The 23,149-nt window shown below is 30.0% G+C and overlaps 2 protein-coding genes across 2 annotated transcripts; both read right to left on the bottom strand.

Annotated features, from left to right (window-relative positions):
* Positions 1-1,401: 1,401 nt before the first annotated feature.
* Positions 1,402-4,267, bottom strand: LOC124918015 (cucumisin-like). Its single transcript, XM_047458284.1, has 9 exons — positions 4,191-4,267; positions 4,015-4,106; positions 3,685-3,931; positions 3,097-3,610; positions 2,930-3,030; positions 2,628-2,846; positions 2,444-2,555; positions 2,143-2,356; positions 1,402-2,069 (listed from the first exon to the last, which is right to left on the bottom strand). The coding sequence occupies exons 1-9, from the start codon at positions 4,265-4,267 to the stop codon at positions 1,543-1,545; spliced, it is 2,103 nt and encodes a 700-aa protein (XP_047314240.1). The 3' UTR covers positions 1,402-1,542.
* A 6,674-nt stretch (positions 4,268-10,941) lies between these two features.
* LOC124918014 (cucumisin-like) lies at positions 10,942-14,211 on the bottom strand. Its single transcript, XM_047458283.1, has 9 exons — positions 14,135-14,211; positions 13,941-14,032; positions 13,603-13,849; positions 12,918-13,431; positions 12,723-12,823; positions 12,401-12,616; positions 12,195-12,306; positions 11,780-11,993; positions 10,942-11,698 (listed from the first exon to the last, which is right to left on the bottom strand). The coding sequence occupies exons 1-9, from the start codon at positions 14,209-14,211 to the stop codon at positions 11,172-11,174; spliced, it is 2,100 nt and encodes a 699-aa protein (XP_047314239.1). The 3' UTR covers positions 10,942-11,171.
* Between the last annotated feature and the right edge of the window lie 8,938 nt (positions 14,212-23,149).

Here is a 23,149-nt window from a genome sequence, read left to right as displayed (position 1 = left end):
AAGTAAAGATCATCCGTGGTAATCCACGTGAGACATAACGTGGATACAATTTCTCATGTGTAACTAAGCACCGAACTAAGAATAAAATCTATAACATGCGTTTATATACGTGAAATATTTTTCTTTCCTAATTTCTCGAGAAATAAATTAGGTAGTGACTCTAAAAAAGTTTAAATTAGCCTAAATCGACATTTTTAAATACATTCTAGTTAAGCCAACCATTTTGGTTCATCGTCTCACTCAAGACTCGAGAACAATGTTAGTTATTGGGGGCACAACTATCGAGTATCAAAAACTTCTTTTCAGAAAGAGTCGGTTTTTGGCATTACACAAACGAATAATCGAATATAAAATTATTTTCCATTTCTTTAAAGAAAGAGTTATTAGAGTTTGATTTTCATAAGAAAACTCTTTTATATGTATCTTAACATTATTTTTTATGAGTTTTTCACTATTTCGCTTATATATGAAAATGTTTCGTTATCATTTGAAAAGAAAATTTTCGACGTTATTTACTAACTCTCAGCTAAAAATATTTTTAACCACCCTTTAAAATATTTGATAGAGATTCTTTCGAAATTATCTCATTGGTTCGTTCAACTTGTTATATTTCAACCATCATCGTTATCGAACTCAAATAAGTTTGCATCATCGTTATCGAACTCAAATAAGTTTGTCTTTCAATTGACCCTCAATAAATTGCTTAATTGTTTTATTTTTGTTGAGAATTTTATTGTATAATTTGATAGTTTGATCATCAATTATTTATTTAAATTTATGTTATTTTTTATTATTTACTAATTATTATTTTTTATATATAACTCCTAAATCAAACTTAATGAGAATTAATTTCTAATAATAAAAATCAAATTTAATGAGAACTAATTTCTAATAATAAAAATCAAATTATTTTTTAAATTATCATTCAATGAGTCCTATATCAATTAATTAAAAAATAATAAAAAGGTAAGAAAAGAAGAATGAAAAATTTTGTTATTTTTTAACTAATTAAATTGCGTCATAATTTATATTATATGTATCCTATCAAAGTAAAAGTAAAGTAAAAGTGTCAAGTTCAATTTCAATTCCACCATGAAATAAAAGTGCTCTTAGTTAGTCAGTCCAAAATTAAATCTGATCTCAAAAAAATAACTTTTAGTTTCATTCTTCCCACATCCTAGAACATATTAATTTCACCCGAAAATAAATTCGAATAGAAAAAAACATAATCTTCTTTTAATTTTTTTCATAATGTGTTAAAAGAATTATCCATTAATTCAAATTGGTAAATATAAATGGGGCTAGGTTATTTGTGAATGGACAATTTTTTATATTTAGAACATCTTTGGAAATAACGTTTTTTAAAACTTAAATCTTGCATACAAATAAAACAACTACAACTATGCGAACCTCAATCCAAATGTAAGAAAACAACTAACTAAACACATCTTAAAGTTTCTCAAAGACAAAGCACAACACACCACAAACATTGGATCTCTAGGAACATTTTCAGGCAACAAATTATAACATCAAGCTTGTTGTTTATATACTAGAGAAAACAACAATGGGGCTTCTCACTTTGTGTGTTGCATCAACCCACGACAAAGAAGCAGAAACGACAGACCCTAGAGTAACTATTCCCTCAACGGTCACAGTAAATGATTGAGTCTGTCCGACACTATTGAAAGAAAGTATATTGGGCACCACTTGTATTTTCAGTGAAGCTGGAGCAAGAACTGTGGCATTGTAAGTAGATGACGCCAATCCAACATTGGTAACTCTCCTATTAAAGGCGACTTTAAAAGTAAGTAAAGGAAGGACACGGGCAGAAAATGAAGGCATGTTCAAATTCCAAACAGTCTCATTCCCAAAACTGGTGCAGGTTCTGCTGTCACCCGAAACAATTTGCAGCTCCCTGTCGGTGTAGCCCTGCCCGCACAAGAACTGCAAATAGTCAGTTTGATTGGCATCGTACACAAGACCAGGATCAATGGCTGCTACAGGGTTTATGTGACCTGCTCCATAACCAAATTCTGCTAGTGGGGTGGTCTTTGCACTCATCACAAAGGCTACAAGAGAATTATTTGGAATTTCAGATGAGTATTTAATTAAGCTTCTCAAAAAATGAATATATATATATACCAGTAGTCATAAGAGCAGATTTAATAGCAGATGGAGACCACGATGGATGGAAGGATTTGACATAAGCTGCTGCAGCTGTAGCATGTGGGCAAGCCATTGATGTGCCCGATATGATATTAAATGGAACTCTTCTGTTATCTGCTTGTATTTCCGTAGGAGAATTTAAAGGTGTCCATGCTGCCAAGATGTCAACACCAGGCGCAGACAAATCCGGCTATAATTGAGGTTTAACAAAATCATTTTTACAAAGATCAAGCACCATCTTTAAAATTACAGTAAAAGTGGAAAACTGATAAGAAACCTTGAGGATGTCAGGTGTTATAGGATTCGGTCCCCTTGATGAGAAGGATGCAACATATGGCGCAAAACCATCAACAGCCTCATTGCTCTTCAATATGCTCGCAGTTGCATTACTGTTTCATATCAACAAATTACAATTTCCAAAAACTTAGAATTCTTCTATCTATATATACATATATATATACCTTGTTGTGCTAATATAGGCCAAGATGATGTTTCCATCTTTTACACTAACATAAGTTGCAGGTAGGGCAAACACGAAAGCATAGTCTTTGGGTCCATCTCCTCGTATCACCATACCAGCTGCACCAGCCAAAAGAGCTCCTTCCCCTAAATTTAATTGGTCACAAACAACAATCTTTCCTTTTACCAATGTAGCATCTAACGAGTTCTTTTGGCACAACCTAGCATATATAGAAGTAGGCTATCACTAAACCATATATTCAAGTTTACGAGTATTACATTCTTCTTCATATTTTAGTAATACCTAGATATAGAACTTGAAACATTCCCTGTTGTATTTGGAACATTAGCACCATACACTATAGGGGAGAAACCATTCGGATCAAAGGTGTTCACTGTAACTCCCTGTGAATGAATAATCAAATCAATAAGAAAAATAGAGAAAAACCTGTGAATGAAGAAAGGGTTTACCTGAAATGTTGCAGCGTTACCCAGTTTCAAATTGGTAAAGAATTTGCGATCAATCGTGCTTGCTGCAACTGAAAGTGCCCATGGAGAAACATTCGAGATAGTTCCAGTTCTAGGACCTGAGTTTCCGGCAGCCATTGATGTCAGAATTCCTTTTCTCATGGCGTGAAAACTCCCAATAGCTATTGAATCGTTGAGATAGTGTCTAGCAACTGAAGATCCGATAGAAATTGATATTAAGTCGACCCCATCATTGATAGCATCATCGAATGCTGCGAGGAGGTCGGCGTCTGAGCAACCGTTGGACCAACAAACTTTATATACAGCGATCCGCGCAGACGGGACTCCTCCTCGAGCTGTGCCGCCGGCGAGACCAGAAAAGCTTGCCGAAGTAACAAGGTCGCCGGCGACCGTTGAAGCTGTATGAGATCCATGACCCTCAGAGTCTCTTGGAGATCGGATGTCATTTTGGTCGAAGTCTCCACTGATTCTGTAATACTTTGCTCCGATTATTTTGCTGCATTCAGATAGTAAGAATTAGCTATTAGTCCCCTTTTTATTTGACATTGGTTTATTTCAAATAATCCTTACTTATTGCAAGTGAAATTGGTTAATCCTTCACACGATCCCTTCCACTTAGTTGGTGGAGGTCCAAATCCCGTATCTTTAAAACTATCTGACTCGGGCCATATTCCGGTATCAATTACTCCAACAATTGTGTCGCTCTCCACCGTTGTTGCTCTTTTGACCGTTTGTGAAAATCCCATAAAATCCCATGATCTTGTTGTGTGTAGTTGATTGATTCTGTTAGGAAATACCGACACCACTCCTTGCATCACTGATAATTAAATTGTTGCATGTAGATAATATGTTATATGTTATAGAGTTTGTATATCTTTAATAGGTTATCAAAAAGCTTACATGAAATTAGTTGAACTTCATCGTTAGTTAATAATGCGACAAATCCATTGAAACTATTCTTGTAACTGTAAATAATTGATGCCGAAGATGTGCTGCTCAATTGAAGTCAAATAAGAAAAGAACAATCAAATAACAAATGATTCTTTAAATGGAAAGATTATTATTAGTAACAATACCTGCCTAGAGCTTTTTGTAAAAAGCTCAAATGCAATAAAGATGGAGGAATGCCCAATGTTAGTTTCAAGTCTCCCATATAAACTATATATTCCTACATAAATGTAATGAATTTTGTAACTTTAAGTTGAGTTAAAATTCTTATAAAATTGCATCCATTTTATTTATCATGCATGGATTGTCTATCAATGATCCAATTTAGGTCTAACCTCTTACAAATCAAGACAAAACCTTATAGGAATCACTGTACCAGGATGGTCTAGTAAAAAGAATCGACTTAAAAAAAATGTCACGAATTCGATTTTTACTGAAAACATTTTGAATTGAGGCGAAGAGTCATGATTGTGTATCATGCTAGTTTTTTTAATTCATAAAAAATAAAAATAAAAAATCAATACAAGTCAAATAGCGGCAATTAAAGTGTCGCTGTTTCTCAAACGACCGTTTCTAAAGGTTTGATAATCGTCGCTAGCTTTTGTCGCTAATCTTTACATAGTTGTGTTATAATTTTCGTCACTAATCCTTGTTAATCATCGTTATTGTTGTAACGCTTTAATATATATTTATTAAAATAACTTTTTCTTGTGTCAATAGCGACGAGAGAAAGAAAAACCGTCGCAAATTTATGTCGCCTCCTTAATGATTTAGAGGTTAAATTCATGGATTTAATTAAAATGGAACAAGATCGTGTTTGTTAATCCGACTCGAGGAGTCCTATATAAGAAAATGATTCTTTCATAGAATTCACTTCAAACAACGCCTGAAAAAATTATCAAATAGGTTAAGAATATTAAAGTTTGAATAAAAGTATAAACGTGCCTGTCGATCCTGTCCATGAGTGCCATTAAAAAGAATGCCTAATAAAATACATAATTGAAGAACACTTGGAACAATTGAATTTCTTCTCGTCTCCATTTTTTAGAAATGATTTTGCCTTAATTTAGTCTTGAACATATAAGAAGGTATTTATAGAATTCTCACTAAATATTTTAAGCTTTATAATAATAAAGAAAGTTTCTTAACATTATAGGCTAAACGGCAGTCGACATTGAATATTTTATGGAGACTAATATTTTAGTGGGTATTGTTCAAATTATTTTCTTTTGTGATTGAATAGTTTAGTTTATTGGGTTGTGGTTATATTTTAAAATAATGAATATTGTTAATTTAATTTTGAAAGATCAAATTACATTTTCAATTTCTTCAATTAATTAATAAACCATAAACTTAATAAATAAATAAAATAAACACCAATTGTAAGGAGTTTCTAACCATAATGCTTATGTTATTGAATTGGTCTAATTCTATATATATTTGGTGCCTAACAATCAAATTAATATTTTAAAAAAGAAGACATGGTCTTTTATTAAAAGAAATGACTTACATATTATTTATTTATAACAACTTAGAATTGTTTGACATTTTAAATTAATTGTGCAAACCTGCATGTTAATTGTTATTCATTGATGCAATTTATCATTTGATGTGACATATGATTGGAATAAATATCAAATTAAAATTGAAATATTGAAACTGAAATAGATAGGATTGTTATTTGAGAATGAGTCAAAATAACAAAGGAGTGTTTATTCTATTTGTATTTTTTCTCTCTTGTCATTACTTATAAATTTGAATTAAGTGTCAATTTGAGTAATTTAGGGTCATATTTATATTTATGGAAGGAAAATAAGTAAATTTATATTTGAAATACAAAAATTAATATATATAAGAAATATATTTAAGCAAAAACATATCTGCTTTATTAAGAAGTAAATTAATTTAGACTTGAGTTTAATTTGAAAAATGATCATGCAATATGTAAAGAAGTAAAGTTTAAATACAATAATTGTAAAAAGAATAAAAAAATGTTCATAATATATGCTTCACAAAGTCGGGCAATCCAACAAAACACAAAAAGAAATAAATCATGAAATAGAAACGAATAAAAATGAGGAACGACTTAAGACTTAAGGTCCTAAAAGAGCCATGAATCCCTAACAAGTCACCAAAGTCATAAGTTTGACGCTATAAATAAGACAAATTAGACAACTACAATTATTAAAAGGTAGTATAATTACGCTTCAATTTAAAAAAATGTGAATGATAGACTTGTTTTTACAAACCGCACGGTTTTAAAAATTAAATGTCATAATATGACGATAACAATAGTGCAAATTAGGTTCATATTTATATTTATGAAAATATACACACAAATACACCTTCTCAAAATGACTGTAACCAAATTTTGGAAAAGAAGATTGACATGGATAAAATAATAATATTTAAAGTTGATATATATATATATATATATATATATGATAGTTTAATTGATGTTAATTTGACACCTTATTAAGGGTTCTTTGAGGTGGTATTTGGAAATGAACTAAATTTTTGAAAAACAAAATAAAATTTGGTTAGATATTTAATCTATTTAGTGAATCGAAACAGTTTGACAAAAATTTGAAAGAAACAAACTTGGTACAAGGAACAATAATCATACAAAAATGATTTCGCTATATCGACAATACAACTTTCTAATGTAACGGTTGTGTTGCTCACTTGAACTCTTACGAAATCAATTATCCATCCAACACGACAATAAAACCAGATAGTTTTTATCAAGATTAAAGTGATGCCCAAAACTATCCAAATTTAAAAATGTTGAAAGAAACAAAAATAAATGAAGAGAGGTAAGGAGAATAAAATAAATAGAGGAAACAAATCCCTTCACATAAACTATTCTCATGGTCTAAATCTCCTAAACAAGTTATCTCCCATTAATCATCCATTAAATCGAAATAAACAGTATAAAACAAAAACTAACAAAAAAAGTTTAAATCCTGAACAAAATTACAAGAATTAAAATCTATAATGCAACCACCCAGAGTAATAATGTTTTCTGTCCAAATTTGCCAAGAGTGGTATGCAAAAAGTTATTGAGAATTCTAATTGGGATGACTCTTATTTTTTAAATATTTTCCTGTTATTTTCTAACTAGATAATCTACCCGATAATAATATAGATAATAATATAGATCTAATAAACAAAACAAAATTTCAAATAAGTTTGACCTAGAAGCAAAGGAGGAGGATCCATATATTTATTAAGTTAGACAACTTCTAAATGATTTATCTTGAATTAGCCCTGTTTTCAAATAGTGATTACCTGCTATGGTGTTTATTATAAAATAAAATCTATATAGATTAGGATGAAACTTAAGAAAATAGAATAATAAAATTAAAGTCATAAGATCTTTTTATATTGAAAGTAAACTTAGGTTTGTTTCATTTGTTTTTTCTTAAAATGTCTATTTTTATAGTGGAAGTATTCTTAAGGTTTTTGTCTTCTGTTTTTATTAAGAAAAAATTATTAAACAAAGTTAATTATTTTAGTATTATCTTTAGCATCTAATATTTTTAAATATTGTTATAAATAATATAATAAGTATTTTATATTTTAATTAATTTATATAGGGTTAGAATGCCAATTTTACACACCAAGTTATAACAAGGTGTCAAATTTACTTATTAAGTATCAAAATTTCATTTTTATGTATTAACTTGTCAAAAAGTGTCAAATATATTTAAAATAACAGAAATGTTAAACAGTGTTAAAAATTTTGTCACATGTAATATCCACATATTTTTTATTTTTTTAAATTGACATTACTTTAATTATTTTTTATTCAAACAAAACATTAAAAACTTTTCTTATTTATTTTCTCTTTCTTTATCCTCACAACTTACTATTTTCTTTAAATATTTCTCTCTCATTTCTCCATCTATGAGTAATTTTATTATTATTAATAATATTTAATTGATTAATTATAAAAATTGTTCTAAAAAGTAACGAGTTATTATGACTTCGTCACAGCACTGACAATTTAGGATTCGGCCAACAAAGACTTCACCACAACATTGACAATTTAGGATTCGATCAATGAATGTTTCAACCAATGATGATGATAGTGTAAGGTTTAACTGAGAAAGACTTGGATTTGGGGGTTACGTCTGGGAGCTGATAAAGTTTAACATGGTGAGTATTATGAAAACTAAAATTAAAACAAGTCGATTAAGGGAGATTTTACCTTGATTCAGCATTGTCCGCTAATGGCGACAATGATTTAGGGTTCGACTAATGAAGATTTTGGTCACAACGTCTATGATTTAGGAATCGGCCAACAAAAACTTCCACCAACGATGATGACTATTTAAAGTTCAGTTAGGGAGCACTTAGAGGTTAGAAGAAAGTAAAAATCCAAAAGAACTTGAGTTAATCAAAGAGAGAAAAGTTAGAAAAAAATGGAGAGTTGTAGAGGGATGAGAGAGAAAGTAAAATAAGTTTTGTTTAAATGGAAAAATAATTAAAGTAATGTCAATTTAAAAAAATAAAAAATATGTGGATATTACATGTGACAAAAATTTTAACACCGTTTAACATTTCTGTTATTTTAAATATATTTGACACTTTTTGACAAGTTCATACATATAAATGAAATTTTGATACTTAATAAGTAAATTTGACACCTTGTTACAACTTGGTGTGTAAAATTGGCATTCTTCCCAATTTATATATTCTCTTCAAATGCGACCTTAGACTTTTGTCATGGATTTATAAAATGACCTCATAAGAGTGGCCCAGTAAAAAGAATTGACATTAGAGACTAAAATGTCATAGATTTGATTCTCACTTCAAACACTTTAAATGAAAGCAGAGGGTCATAGTTGTGGGTGTCATGCTACCTCTCCATAATTCAAAAAAATATCATTATTAATTCATTACAATACAAAATTTAAAAAAGAAATTTGGAATGTTAAATTTTTCTAAGATATTTTATTCATAGCCCAAATTGAAGAAATGAGAAAAAAATGATATTGTTTCAAGAATATTATTATTTTGTAAGTTCAAATTCAAAACAATTGATTCACAGACTAAACAAAATAAAAAAGAGCAAAATAAAAACATATACAAAGTCAAGAAAAAGCATTGCGAAAAAGAGAAATAATATTTTCGAGGGAAGACTGAAGAGCTTCATCGTAATTAAGGTAGAATCGTAAAAAAATAAAAAAGTTCAATATCATCTAAGCCGTATAGACCTTACATCTCAAATAATCTCATATAATTCATTAAAATCAAATGATTCATCGAAAAATAATAGGAGAGACATAATCATTTCTTGTCCAAGAGATTATTTTAAAAGATTATGACAATAATCCTTTTATATATGTTTTTGAATCATAAACACAATTTCTTGTCAAAACAATATTAAACTAACTAATAATAGGTTTGAAAAACACAAACTTCAGTCAAATATTGAAGAGGAACTGTAAAAAGTTACAAGAAATGTTGGTTGAGTTCTTTGTAATGAAATAAGATTGCATTGCATCATTTTTTTTTTTTTTAAATCCCTTGAAACTCATTCAATGATAAATTATATGAAGTCATATGTGAGTATTTAAGGACTTTTACTTTGCCACAAATATGTCCCTAGTTTTTACCTATTCTCATGATAGCTTCATCTAATAAAGACATTGTCTTTGTGACATAATTACTACTAAACATTTAATATTGATGCAAACATAGGCTTTTCATTTTGGTTAGCTTGGAATAAGTTGAAAAAAACATTGGAGGAAAGGCCAATAAATATAAACAAAAAATGTCATCTTACAACTAATTATGTAACGTATTAAACGATTTTACCTACTTTTGCATATGTTATTGCAATAATTCTTAGAAGTATATATTGCTTCTATGAAGATGTGATTTGCAAAGTACTTTTATTTAGTTTTGATTCTCAACATTTTAACACCCAAATATATGTTTTCCTAATTTGCAATGGATTAGAATTAGTAAACCAGATTAATTTGATAAATCAATGTTAGCTTGATTTAATAAACAATGAGATTAATTTGATAAATCATCGTTAGCTTGATTTACAAGAGATCACATAATTAGATATTCATTGAAGAAGAAAAACAAATTAATCGGGCACACATAGATAGTTTGATAAATCAACGTTAACTTGATTAATTTGATAAATCAACAGGTAAATAGGTAAATTCATAATCGTGTTGGGTCCATGTTTATGTCTTGTGAATTTGTACTCGTGTTTGTGTCGTGTCAAACTCACAATCCAAATAAGATATTATTGTTGCGTTTCAAAATCATTTTGTGTCTAATTGTAATAGTCCTACACATTGCCCAAGTTTAGTATAGAAGAAGAGATATTTATTTTTTTAGTTAATCATTTTGGCCCTAAGGACATTTTGATTTTTTTATTCAATCTCTTGTCTCTAGGGTTGATAATTTTGACCTAGACTTAGATTTATGGTCAAATTTACCCAAATCAACTAAACAAAGTTGGCCAACTTTCACTATTTTAAACTTTGCATGCCTATTTATCTTTATCAATTAAAATCCCAAACTGCTTTCTCAAATTAATTTGATATAAATATAAAATTATTTTTCTAAGATTCACTTTGTGATATTTTGAGTTAAATTAGAATGTTATTAGTTTGATCTTTTGAGTCTTTTCCATTTATAATAAATAGACAGACATCTTTATTAGAATTGAAGATAATGAATAAATTAACCAAATTAATGGTCTTGAATTGATTGTAAATAATTTTATTCATGAATAGAGACTTTTTTTTTATAATGGGCAGGCAATTCCACTGCTAATCCCAACCCATCTAATTGCCCAAGATAAATACCAAAATGTTAAATTTTGCATGAAAACTACCAAACTCAATCCAAAGCAACCGTTGTTAAATAAATCACAATCGTGAAGAGTTTAATACATCCACAAAGATATAGCACACCAAACCAAGAACATATGCTCTCGAGAAACATTCTCTGAAAACAAATTGTTCTTTGACAACCCGTCAATAACATAAAATCACACCTTTTCGAATCTCCTCAAAATATAATTACCTTATTTATGTCACAAAATCAATACCATGTAATATCATCATGTTTGTTGTTTATGTAGTAGCAAAAACAACAATGGGGCTTCTCACTTTGTGCGTTGCATCTGCCCATGACAAAGAAGCAGAGACGATGGAGCTCGGGTTAACTATTCCCTCAACAGTAACAGTGAATGACTGAGTTTGTCCGACACTAGTGAAAGAAAGTGTGCTGGGCACCACTTGTACTTTTAGTGTCGATGGAGCAAGAACCGTGGAAGTGTAAGTAGATGAGGCCAATCCAACATTGGTAACTCTCCTATTGAAGGCGACTTTAAAAGTAAGCGAAGGAAGGACACGGACAGATAATGAAGGTATGTTCAAATTCCAAGCAGTATCATTCCCAAAACTGATGCAGGTGCTGCTGTCACCCGTAACAGCTTGCAATTGCCTGTCGGTGTAGCCTTGCCCACACAAGAACTGCACATAGTCAGTTTGATTGGCATCATACACAAGACCAGGATCAATGGCCCCTACAGGGTTTATGTGACCTGCTCCATAACCAAATTCCGCTAGTGGGGTGGTCTTTGGACTCATCTCAAAGGCTACAAGAGAATTGTTTGGAATTTAAGAAGAGTATTCAATTAAGTTTTTCAAAAAATGAATATATATATATATATATATACCTGTAGTCATAAGAGCAGATCTTATAGCAGATGGAGACCACGATGGATTGAAGGTTTTAACATAAGCAGCTGCACCAGTAGCATGTGGGCAAGCCATTGATGTGCCCGATATGATATTAAATGGATGTCTTCTGTTATCTGCTTCTATTCCTGTAGGAGAATTTGCAAGTGTCCATGCTGCCAAGATATCAACACCAGGGGCAGACAAATCGGGCTACATAAAGAGGTGAAACTTTGATATAATTTATTGTATGGTAGAAGCATTTCTAATGTCAAACTTCAACTATAATCCTAATTTTTCCCTTTTTGTTGATTTAGTTGAGGTTTAATAAAATCATTCTTACAAAAATGCAGCTCCATCTTTAACAATACAGTAAAAGTAAAGGTTATAGACAAAGAGGAAAACATATACAACCTTGAGGATGTCAGATGTTAAAGGATTTGGTCCCCTAGATGAGAAGGATGCAATATATGGCGCAAATCCATCAACAGCTTCATTACTCTTCAATATTTTCGCAGTTGCATTGCTGTTTCAAACAAAACAAAATCAAAATCAAATTGCAAAATTTTAGAATTATTCTATAGTAGTAAGAATAGTTAGAGAATATGTTTCATATATACCTTGTGCTAATATAGGACAAGATTATAGTTCCATCGTTAGCGCTAACAAAAGTTGCAGGGAGTGCAAACACGTCAGCTGCATCTTTGGGTCCATCTCCTCGTACAACCATACCAGCTGCTCCAGCCAAAAGAGCTGCTTCCCCTAAATTATATTCGTCGCATAAAACAATCTTACCATTTACCAATGTAGCATCTAGTGAGTTCTTTCCGCAAAGGCTGCAGTGTATGAGAGTAATAAGAATACATTACTATAAAATTCTTTTTATCAGAAGGGTAGTATAATTTGCATACAATTTTAGATAAATTCATAGTTGTAATATACCTGGATACAGTACTAGGAACATTCCCTGTTCTATTTGGCACATTGCCACCATACACTATATTGGAGAAACCATTAGGATCAAACGAGTTCACTGTAACTCCCTGCGTTATATAGACAGAATGAATAATCAAAACGATGAAAGTATAGTATCCATGCTTTGCTGAAACGAGAAGAAATGATAGTGAAAGGCTTCACCTGAAAAGTGGCAGCATTACCCAACGTCAAATTGGTAAAGAACTTACGATCAATCGTGCTTGCTGCGACTGAAAGTGCCCATGGAGAAACATTCGAGACAGTTCCAGCTCTCGGACCTGAGTTTCCGGCAGACATTGAAGTAAGAATTCCTTTTCTCATGGCGTGAAAACTCCCAATAGCTATTGGATCGCTGAGATAAGGTCTAGCAACGGAGGGTCCGATAGAAATTGATATTATGTCGACTCCATCATTGATGGCATCATCGAATGCTGCGAGGAGGTCGGCGTCTGAGCAACTTCCGGACCAACAAACTTTATATACGGCGATCCGCGAAGACGGGACTCCTCCTCGAGCTGTACCGCTGGCGAGACCGGAAAAACTTGCCGAAGTAACAAGGTCGCCGGCGACCGTTGACGCTGTATGAGTTCCATGACCCTCAGAGTCTCTTGGAGATTGGATGTCATTTTCGCCGAAGACTTTATCGACTTTGTAATACCTTGCTCCGATAATTTTGCTGCATTCAGATCGATTCTGTAGCTATTAGGGTTTGTCTTTTTCTTTTTGGATACAAACATAGGCTTGTTCGATCTTGGTTTATTTTCAAATAAACTCAATATTTTTTTTAAAAACATCCTTAATTGATTGTTTTAGTTAGTTGTGTGTATGATCAAATATAGATACTTACTTATTGCAAGTGAAATTGGTTAATCCCGTACACGAAGCTTTCCATTTAGTTGGTGGTGGTCCAAAACCGGTATCTTTAAAGCTATCGGACTCCGGCCATATTCCGGAATCGATTACTCCAACAATAGTGTTGCTCTCTACTGTTGTTGCTCGTTTGATAGTTTGTGGAAATCCCATAAAATCCCATGATCTCGTCGTGTGTAGTTGGTTGATTTTATTTGGAAACACTGACACCACTTCTTGTATCGCTGATAATTATATAAGTTCAATACATTAAAAAAAAACCATGTTTATGATTTTATTATTGGTAAAATCTTTTATACGAATAGACGAGCTTACATGAAATCCGTTGAACTTCATCGCTAGTTAACATAGCGACAAATCCATTGAAACTATTTTTGTAACTGTAAATAATTGACGCCGAAGATGAACTGCTCAAAGAAAAAAACAAATCCCAAATAAATTTGACATAGTTTATATTAAACTATAAACAAACTAAATATTCTTCAATAGAAAATTATTAGTAATTTCACCTTCCAAGAACTTTTTGTATGAAGGTAGAATGCATTAAAGATGGAGGGATCCCCGGTATTAGTTTCAAATCTCCCATATATACTATATATTCCTGTAAAAAGATAATAGTGTAAAATTTCCAATAATCAAAAATAAATTATGGATCACAAATTCAATTTGTATGTTTATAATGCAAAATAAAAATAAAAGATGAGAAATTAGTGGCAAACTTTTGAAATGAATATTGTAAGTTTAGGGTATGCTAAAATTCTTGTAAAATTGTCATCCATTATTTCCAACATGGATTGTTTTATAAATGGTGCAATTTAGGCCTACATCTTAAATCAAGGCAAAGAAGTACCCTTGTTTCATATTAGCCTTTTTAATTTGGCTAATCAAAATGCCTTTTCACAAAAACTTGTATTTCTTCTTTTCTAAACAAATACTTGAATTTAAGAGTTATACACATAGATTTAATTAAAATGGAACAAAATTAGTCAAAATATATGAAATAAGATAAAGAAAAAACACAAAACTAAGGTTGTGTTTATTAAGCGATTTAGATTTAGGAATTCTAATTAAGAAAAAAAAACTAATACTATGATACTCACACCTCTTATATTAGGATGGGTCTTTCATAGAATTCATTCAAACAATGCATGCAAAATCATTAACCGAAATAAATATATTAAAAATGGAGCAAAGAGTAGAACGTGTGCCTGTCGATTTTGTCCATTAGCAAGAAAAATACATAATTGAAGAACAATTAGAACAATTGAATTTCCTCTTGTTTGCATCTTGTAAGATGATTTTGCCTTAGTTTAACTTGGAACGAGGTATTTATAGAACTATCACTAAATATTTTATTTATAATGAAGAAGGATTCTTAACATTATAAGAAGACTTAGAATTGTTTGACATTTTAAAATAAATTTGCTTGCAACTATGGTATTTGTTTTATGCAATTTATGGTTAGATGCATGTGACATATACATGGAATAAAAATAGATATCAAAGTTTAGAAAATTGAAACTAAAATGGATATAATTGTTATTTGAGAATGGTGGTGTGTTTGTTTTACATGTAATTTTTTTTGTCTTTACACTTGTAAATTTGCATTTCAATGTGTATATGTGCAATTTATGGTCATGTTTATATTTATTGAATAACAGAAAGGTAATTTGTATTTGAAATAGGAAATTTATAAATGCATATCGGTTTTTATTATTAACTAAATTACCAAAATCTACACAATTCATAAACTTTTTTTTTTTTTTTTATCAAAACAGATATTCTTAAAATAAAAAATTGATAATCAAGAGTTTTAATACTTTAAAAAATTCATAACAGATAATTTAAATTTAAATCAAAATTCAAAAGTTCAGTGCAAAACTAAGCTAAAGATGAAACACTACTTTATATAAATAGTTCTCAATAAAGGATGAACAACATATACCATATTATTTAAATAATTATATTATTCAATAAAATAATATATCATCTTTTAAATTTAGGCATCATACTATATTTTAATAAAGGAAAAATAGAGAGCACGACTTCGGGGAGCGACTCGTACAGCGAAAGTGACATCGCTGTTATACGAAAGTGACATCGCTATTATACAATAGATACCTCGTCCCTTTGTATAACAGCGAGATCTGTTTTGTATAACAGCGAGGTCACTTTCGTATAACAGTAATGTTACTTTCGTTATACGAGTCGTTCTCCCAAAGTCGTGCTCCCAATAATTTTTAATTTAGGCATCTTATAAACATTTATTTATTTTAAATAAAAATTCAGTATAATCCCAAAAACATTTCTACATTCAAAACATTATTACAAAACATTTATTTATTTTATATTTGCACAAAGAAGAGATTATGATAATAACTGGATTGACCTTTTAAAAAACAATTCTTAAATGAAACGACATATTTTTTTTTTTTTTGATTTTTAGAAGAAAAACAATTTACATTATTACTTAATTAATTTTTCTATAAAATTTAAGATTTGTAACTTAGAAAAATATAATTACTACTTGACCTTAGAAAAATATATAATTACTACTTGAACTTAGAAAAATATATAATTATTAGGATCGATAGTTTGAACGTAGTAATTTCCTTTTAATGTGGTTGCTTTTTTAAAATACACATATTATTATTTAAATATATTTGTATGATTATTAATGTTTTATTAAAACTAGCTTTTAGCCTGTGCATTTGCACGAGTAAGAGTAATAATATAAAAAACCGTGAAAAAAATTACGGATAACATTTTTAATTTTATTTTTAACCATTTTAAGTTTATGGGTGGTCAACACACAATCCGACTCAATTATTCATTTACTCAACATCATTATATATTAGTTAGTTAAAAAGTTGAAATAATATTATTATTAAAACGTCCCGCGTTTATCAAATTTGGTGTTGAATTTAAAATATAAAGTCTTTGTAGTGTAGTTGGTTAAAGAGTTGTACTTGTTTTTGTTAGGTTGCAAATTCGAAACATACCTTTAGCATTTTTAATTTTATTTTTAACCGTTTTAAATTTAAAAACGGGTCAACCCACAATCCGACCCAAGTATCCAAATTAACCACAGCTCTCGACCCGGCAATCCGGACACTTTAAAAATTAAGCATCATTATATATATATAGATTAGTTAGTTAAAAAGTTGAACTTATATTAATATTAAAACGTCCCGCGTTTATAAAATTTGGTGTTGAATTTAAAATATAAAGTCTTTGTAGCTTAGTTGGTTAAAGAGTTGTACTTGTTTTTGTTAGGTTGCAAGTTCGAAACATACTTTTAGCATTTTTAATTTTATTTTTAACCGTTTTAAATTTAAAAACGGGTCAACCACAATCCGACCCAAGTATCCAAATTAACCACAACTCTCGACCCGGCAATCCGGACACTTTAAAAATTAAGCATCATTATATATATATTTATATATATATATTAGTTAGTTAAAAAGTTGAACTTTTATTAATATTAAAACGTCCCGCGTTTATAAAATTTGGTGTTGAATTTAAAATATAAAGTCTTTGAAGTATAGTTGGTTAAAGAGTTGTATTTGTTTTGTTAGGTTGCAAGTTCGAAACATACCTCTAACATTTTTAATTTTATTTTTAACTATTTTAAATTTAAAAACGAGTTAACCACAATTCGACCCAAGTATCCAAATTAAACCACAGCTCTCGACCCGCCAATCCGGACACTTTAAAAATTAAGCATCATTATATATATAGATTAGTTAGTTAAAAAGTTGGACTTATATTAATATTAAAAACTTCCCGCGTTTATCAAATTTGGTGTTGAATTTAAAATATAAAGTCTTTGTAGCCTAGTTAGTTAAAAAGTTATACTTGTTTTGTTAGGTTGCAAATTCGAAACATACCTCTAGAATTTTTAATTTTATTTTTAAAAAAACGGGTCAACCCACAATCCGACCCAAATATCCAAATTAACAACATCTCTCGACCCGGCAATCAGGACACTTTAAAAATTAAGCATCATTATATATATATATATTAGTTAGTTAAAAAGTTAAACTTATATTAATATTAAAACGTCTCGCGTTTATCAAATTTGGTGTTGAATATAAAATATAAATTCTTTGTAGCGTAGTTGGTTAAAGAGTTGTACTTGTTTTGTTAGGTTGCAAGTTCGAAACATACCTCTAGCATTTTTAATTTTATTTTTAACCGTTTTAAATTTAAAAACGGGTGAACCCACAATCCGACCCAAATTAACCACAGCTCTCGACCCGGCAATCCGGACACTTTAAAAATTAAGCATCATTATATATATATATAGATTAGTTAATAAAAAGTTGAACTTATATTAATATTAAAACGTCCCGCGTTTATCAAATTTTTTGTTGAAATTTAAATATAAAGTCTTTGTAGCCTAGTTGGTTAAAAAGTTATACTTGTTTTGTTAGGTTGCAAGTTCGAAACATACCTCTAACATTTTTAATTTTATTTTTAACATTTTTAAATTTAACAACGGGTCAACCCACAATCCGACCCAAGTATCCAAATTAACCACAGCTCTCGACCCGCAAATCCGGACACTTTAAAAATTAAGCATCATTATATATATATATAGATTAGTTAGTTAAAAAGTTGAACTTATATTAATATTAAAACTTCCCGCGTTTATCAAATTTGCTGTTGAATTTAAAATATAATTTTTTTGTAGTGTAGTTGGTTATAGAGTTGTACTTGTTTTTTGTTAGGTTGCAAGTTCGAAACATACCTCTAGCATTTTTTATTTTATTTTTAACCTTTTTAAATTTAAAAACGGGTGAACCCAAAATCCGACCCAAATATCCAAATTAACCACAGCTCTCGACCCGGCAATCCGTACACTTTAAAAATTAAGCATCATTTTATATATATATATAGATTAGTTAGTTAAAAAGTTGAACTTATATTAATATTAAAACTTCCCGCGTTTATCAAATTTGGTGTTGAATTTAAAATATAAAGTTTTTGTAGCCTAGTTAGTTAAAGAGTTGTACTTGTTTTATTAGGTTTTAAGTTCGAAACATACCTCTAGCATTTTTAATTTTATTTTTAACCTTTTTAAATTTAAAAACGGGTGAACCCACAATCCGACCCAAGTATCCAAATTAACCACAGCTTTTGACCCGCAAATCCGGACACTTTAAAAATTAAGCATCATTATATATATATATATTAGTTAGTTAAAAAGTTGAACTTATATTAATATTAAAACGTCCCGCGTTTATCAAATTTGTTGTTGAAATTAAAATATAAAGTCTTTGTAGCCTAGTTGGTTAAAGAGTTGTACTTTTTTTGTTATATTGCAAGTTCGAAACATACCTCTAACATTTTTAATTTTATTTTTAACTGTTTTAAATTTAAAAACGGGTCAACCCACAATCCGACCCAAGTATCCAAATTAACCACAGTTCTCGACCCGACAATCCGAATACTTTAAAAATTAAGCATCATTATATATATATATATTAGTTAGTTAAAAAGTTAAACTTATATTAATATTAAAACTTCCCGCATTTATCAAATTTGGTGTTGAATTTAAAATATAAAGTTTTTGTAGGCTAGTTGGTTAAAGAGTTGTACTTGTTTTGTTAGGTTGCAAGTTCGATACATACCTTTAGTATTTTTAATTTTATTTTTAACCGTTTTGAATTTAAAAACGGGTCAACCCACAATCCGACCCAAGTATCCAAATTAACCACAACTCTCGACCCGGCAATCCGGACACTTTAAAAATTAAGCATTATTATATATATATAGATTAGTTAGTTAAAAAGTTGAACTTATATTAATATTAAAACGTCCCGCGTTTATTAAATTTGGTGTTGAATTTAAAATATAAAGTCTTTGTAGCCTAGTTGGTTAAAGAGTTGTACTTGTTTTGTTAGGTTGCAAGTTCGAAATATACCTCTAGCATTTTTAATTTTATTTTTAACTGTTTTAAATTTAAAAACGGGTCAACCCACAATTCGACCAAGTATCCAAATTAACCACAGCTCTCGACCCAGCAATACGGACACTTTAAAAATTAAGCTTCATTATATATATATATAGATTTGTAAACTAAAAAATATTAACACGAATAAACTTGTTTTTTTATTATTAATTACAGTCAAACATTTAATTTTGTAAAATATACATGTTATTATTTAAATATATTATATAAATTAATTATTTTTATTATTCAAACTTTAACTTAAAAAATTATCAATAACTGTTTTAGTTAAACAAACTCAAAAAAATTGATTAGTGATTTTTTATAAATTTTAATAAAAAATCATTAATTATATAATATATTTAAATGATAATATGCATATTTAAAATATTGAATATTTAGTGTAATTAATAAAAAAATATTATTAGTAATATATTGAATTTAGACCAAACTTTGGGTCAAATTGATTGAAAATAATGAATTAAGCTCCGAATCAATTTTTTATTTTTTTTTGTAAGTTAATTTGATTTTAGATAGAAGTTTAGGATTAAATTTAACCCAAAATTGAGTAGAGGTTGTTTTAAATAAATTAAGTAAGTTTGCAAAAAAATATAATTTATTTTAGTGAAATAACATAAAATATAACTATAGTTAAAAATTTAGTTATACTAGAAAAGATTAAAAAATCGGTTGTTACCTGAATTTAATTTAATTTAAAATATTATCACTTATTAATCAGCAATGTTTTCAAATAGTGACTCCCTAGTATAATAATATGAAAGTCCTAAGGTGTTTTTCTATTGGAAGTAAACTTAGGGTTTATTTGATCTATTATATTGAAGTAAAATATTATTAAACAAAGTTAATTATTTGAGTTATTTAGGTCTTGATGACATAAATTATTGATATTATACTTGTACTGGTTCGTTTTTTAGAAATAATGAGATATTCAGATTTTGGTATGGATTAATAAATAAAAATATTGCCACTATTAAAAAAAGAAATATATACATTAGTTGGAGGATTTGAAAGAATTTGTATTTTAGGGAATTAAAATGTGGGTTGAGGGTTGTTTTAAATAAATTAAGTAAGTTTGCAAAAAATATAATTTATTTTAGTGTAATAAAATATATGAATTTATATATATAATATAACTATAGTTAAAAATTAGTTATACTATAAAAGATTAAAAAATAGGTTGTTACGTGAATTTATTTAAATTTAAAATATTATCACTTAGAATTAATCAGCAATGTTTTCAAATAGTGACTCCCTAGTATAATACTATTAAAGTCCTAAGGTCTTTTTCTATTGGAAGTAAACTTAGGGTTTATTTGATCTATTATTTTGAAGTAAAATATTATTAAACAAATTTAATTATTTGAGTTATTTAGGTCTTGATGACATTAATTATTTTTATTATATTTGTAATGGTTCGATTTTTTTTATAAATAATGCATATCCACATTTTTGTGTGGATTGATAAATAAAAATATTGCCACTACTAAAAAGAATTATATATATATATATATATATTTTAGTGGGAGGATTGGAAAGAATTTATATTTTAATGTTAAGATTTGCTTGAATATGTCTATTTTTTTTTTTTTTTTGAATATATCTAATTTTTATTTTATTTTTTAATTTAGAAAGGTAACCCAACATTAAGAACTTCTTACTTCATCTTAATACCTTTTTTTAGTGGGAATCGAGCATGTGAAATATGTTTTTTTAATTTGCTTCATTAGGTCAACTAGCATCAATTCCCGATAAAAATATATTTAAAATATTATTTATCTATAAATATTTTTAGATAAAATTAATATTATTTAAATTTAATTAATTTAAAACTGATTTTATTGGTAAAAAATAATTTAATCTTAAATTTAATGTTAACATATATTTTATCCCCTCGACACCCCACTTAACCCCTCAATTAACTATCTTGTGACTTACACTTTTTTATATATCTTTTTTATCCACTTGGGAACCACCCATTATTCTTAGTCGACCTAAATTTTGATAACATATTTCTTATATCTCGTCAAACTCAACAACCAATCTTAATTCCGATCTCACACTCGACAAACTACCCATCTGACCTCCAACTCGTGACCTCACACTTTAAAAAATGCTCGCCAAACCAAACACTAATTCCGACCTCACACTCGACAAACCATCCACCACTCGACCTCTGTCTCGTGACCTTACAAACTTTCAAATGCTCGCCAAACCAACATCTAATTCTGATCTCACACTCGACAAACCACCCGACCTACATCTCGTGACCTCACACTTTAAAATTCTCGTCAAACCAACAACTAATTCCGACCTCACACTCAACAAATCACCCACCAATACCCGACCTCTATTTCATGACCTCACACTTTCAAATGCTCGTCAAACCAACCACTAATTCCGACCCCACACTCGATAAACCACCCACCATATGACTTAAATCTCGTGACCTTACACTTTCAAATGCTCGTCAAACCAACAACTAATTCCGACCTCACACTCGACAAACCACCCACCAACCGACCTCCATTTCATGACCTCATACTTTCAAATTCTCGTCAAACCAACAAGTAATTCCAACCTCACACTCGACAAACCACCCACCAATACACGATCTCTATCTCGTGACCTCACACTCGACAAATCACCCACCACCTGACCTCCATCTCGTGACCTTACACTTTTAAATATTTGTCAAACCAACAACTAATTTCGACTTCACACTCAATAAACCATCAACCACCCGACCTCCATTTCGTGACTTCACACTTTCAAATGCTCGTCAAACCAACAACTAATTTCGACCTCACACTCGACAAACCACTCACCACCGACCTCCATCTCGTGACCTCACACTTTCAAATGCTCGTCAAACCAACAACTAATATGACCTCACACTCGATAAACCACTCACCAATACCCGACCTCTATCTCGTGACCTCACACTTTCAAGTGCTCGTCAAACTAACCACTTATTCTGACCTCATACTCGATAAACCACCCACAACCTGACCTCCATCTCGTGACCTTACACTTTTAAATGCTCGTCAAACCAACAACTAATTTCGACCTCACACTTGACAAACCACCTACCACCCGACCACCATTTCGTGACCTCACACTTTCAAATGCTCGTCAAACTAACAAATAATTCTGACCTCACACTCAACAAACCACCCACTAATACCCAACCTCTATCTCGTGACCTCACACTTTCAAATGCTTGCTAAACCAACCACTAATTCCGACCTCACACTCGACAAACCACCCACTACCTGACCTCCATCTCATATCCTTACCAATTAAAATGCTCGTCAAACCAACAAATAATTCTGACCTCACACTCGAAAATCACCCACCACCCGACCTCCATTTCGTGACTTCACACTTTCAAATGTTCGTCAAACCAACAACTAATTCCGACCTCTCACTTGACAAACCACTCACCACCGACCTCCATATCATGACCTCACACTTTCAAATGCTCGCCAAACCAACCACTAATTCCAACCTCACACTCGACAAACCATCCACCATCCGATTTTTATCT

Source organism: Impatiens glandulifera, unplaced genomic scaffold (assembly GCF_907164915.1).
Source record: "Impatiens glandulifera unplaced genomic scaffold, dImpGla2.1, whole genome shotgun sequence".
NCBI classification, from domain to species: Eukaryota; Viridiplantae; Streptophyta; class Magnoliopsida; order Ericales; family Balsaminaceae; genus Impatiens; species Impatiens glandulifera.
The sequence above is the reverse complement of the archived record's forward strand: the minus strand, read 5'-3'. Positions and strand labels throughout refer to the sequence as shown.

What these genes read in the sequence shown, in the direction of transcription:
- LOC124918015 (XM_047458284.1), bottom strand. Translation starts at nt 4,267, where the DNA reads ATGGGAGACTTGAAACTAACATTGGGCATTCCTCCATCTTTATTGCAT. An exon ending in TTACAAAAAGCTCTAGGCAG is followed by an intron (nt 4,107 to 4,190) that starts GTATTGTTACTA and finishes TCAATTGAGCAG; the next exon opens with CACATCTTCGGCATCAATTA. An exon ending in GTTTCAAGTTCTATATCTAG is followed by an intron (nt 2,847 to 2,929) that starts GTATTACTAAAA and finishes TATATATGCTAG; the next exon opens with GTTGTGCCAAAAGAACTCGT.
- LOC124918014 (XM_047458283.1), bottom strand. Translation starts at nt 14,211, where the DNA reads ATGGGAGATTTGAAACTAATACCGGGGATCCCTCCATCTTTAATGCAT. An exon ending in GTAATGCTGCCACTTTTCAG is followed by an intron (nt 12,824 to 12,917) that starts GTGAAGCCTTTC and finishes TATATAACGCAG; the next exon opens with GGAGTTACAGTGAACTCGTT. An exon ending in ATCTGCTCTTATGACTACAG is followed by an intron (nt 11,699 to 11,779) that starts GTATATATATAT and finishes ATTCTCTTGTAG; the next exon opens with CCTTTGAGATGAGTCCAAAG.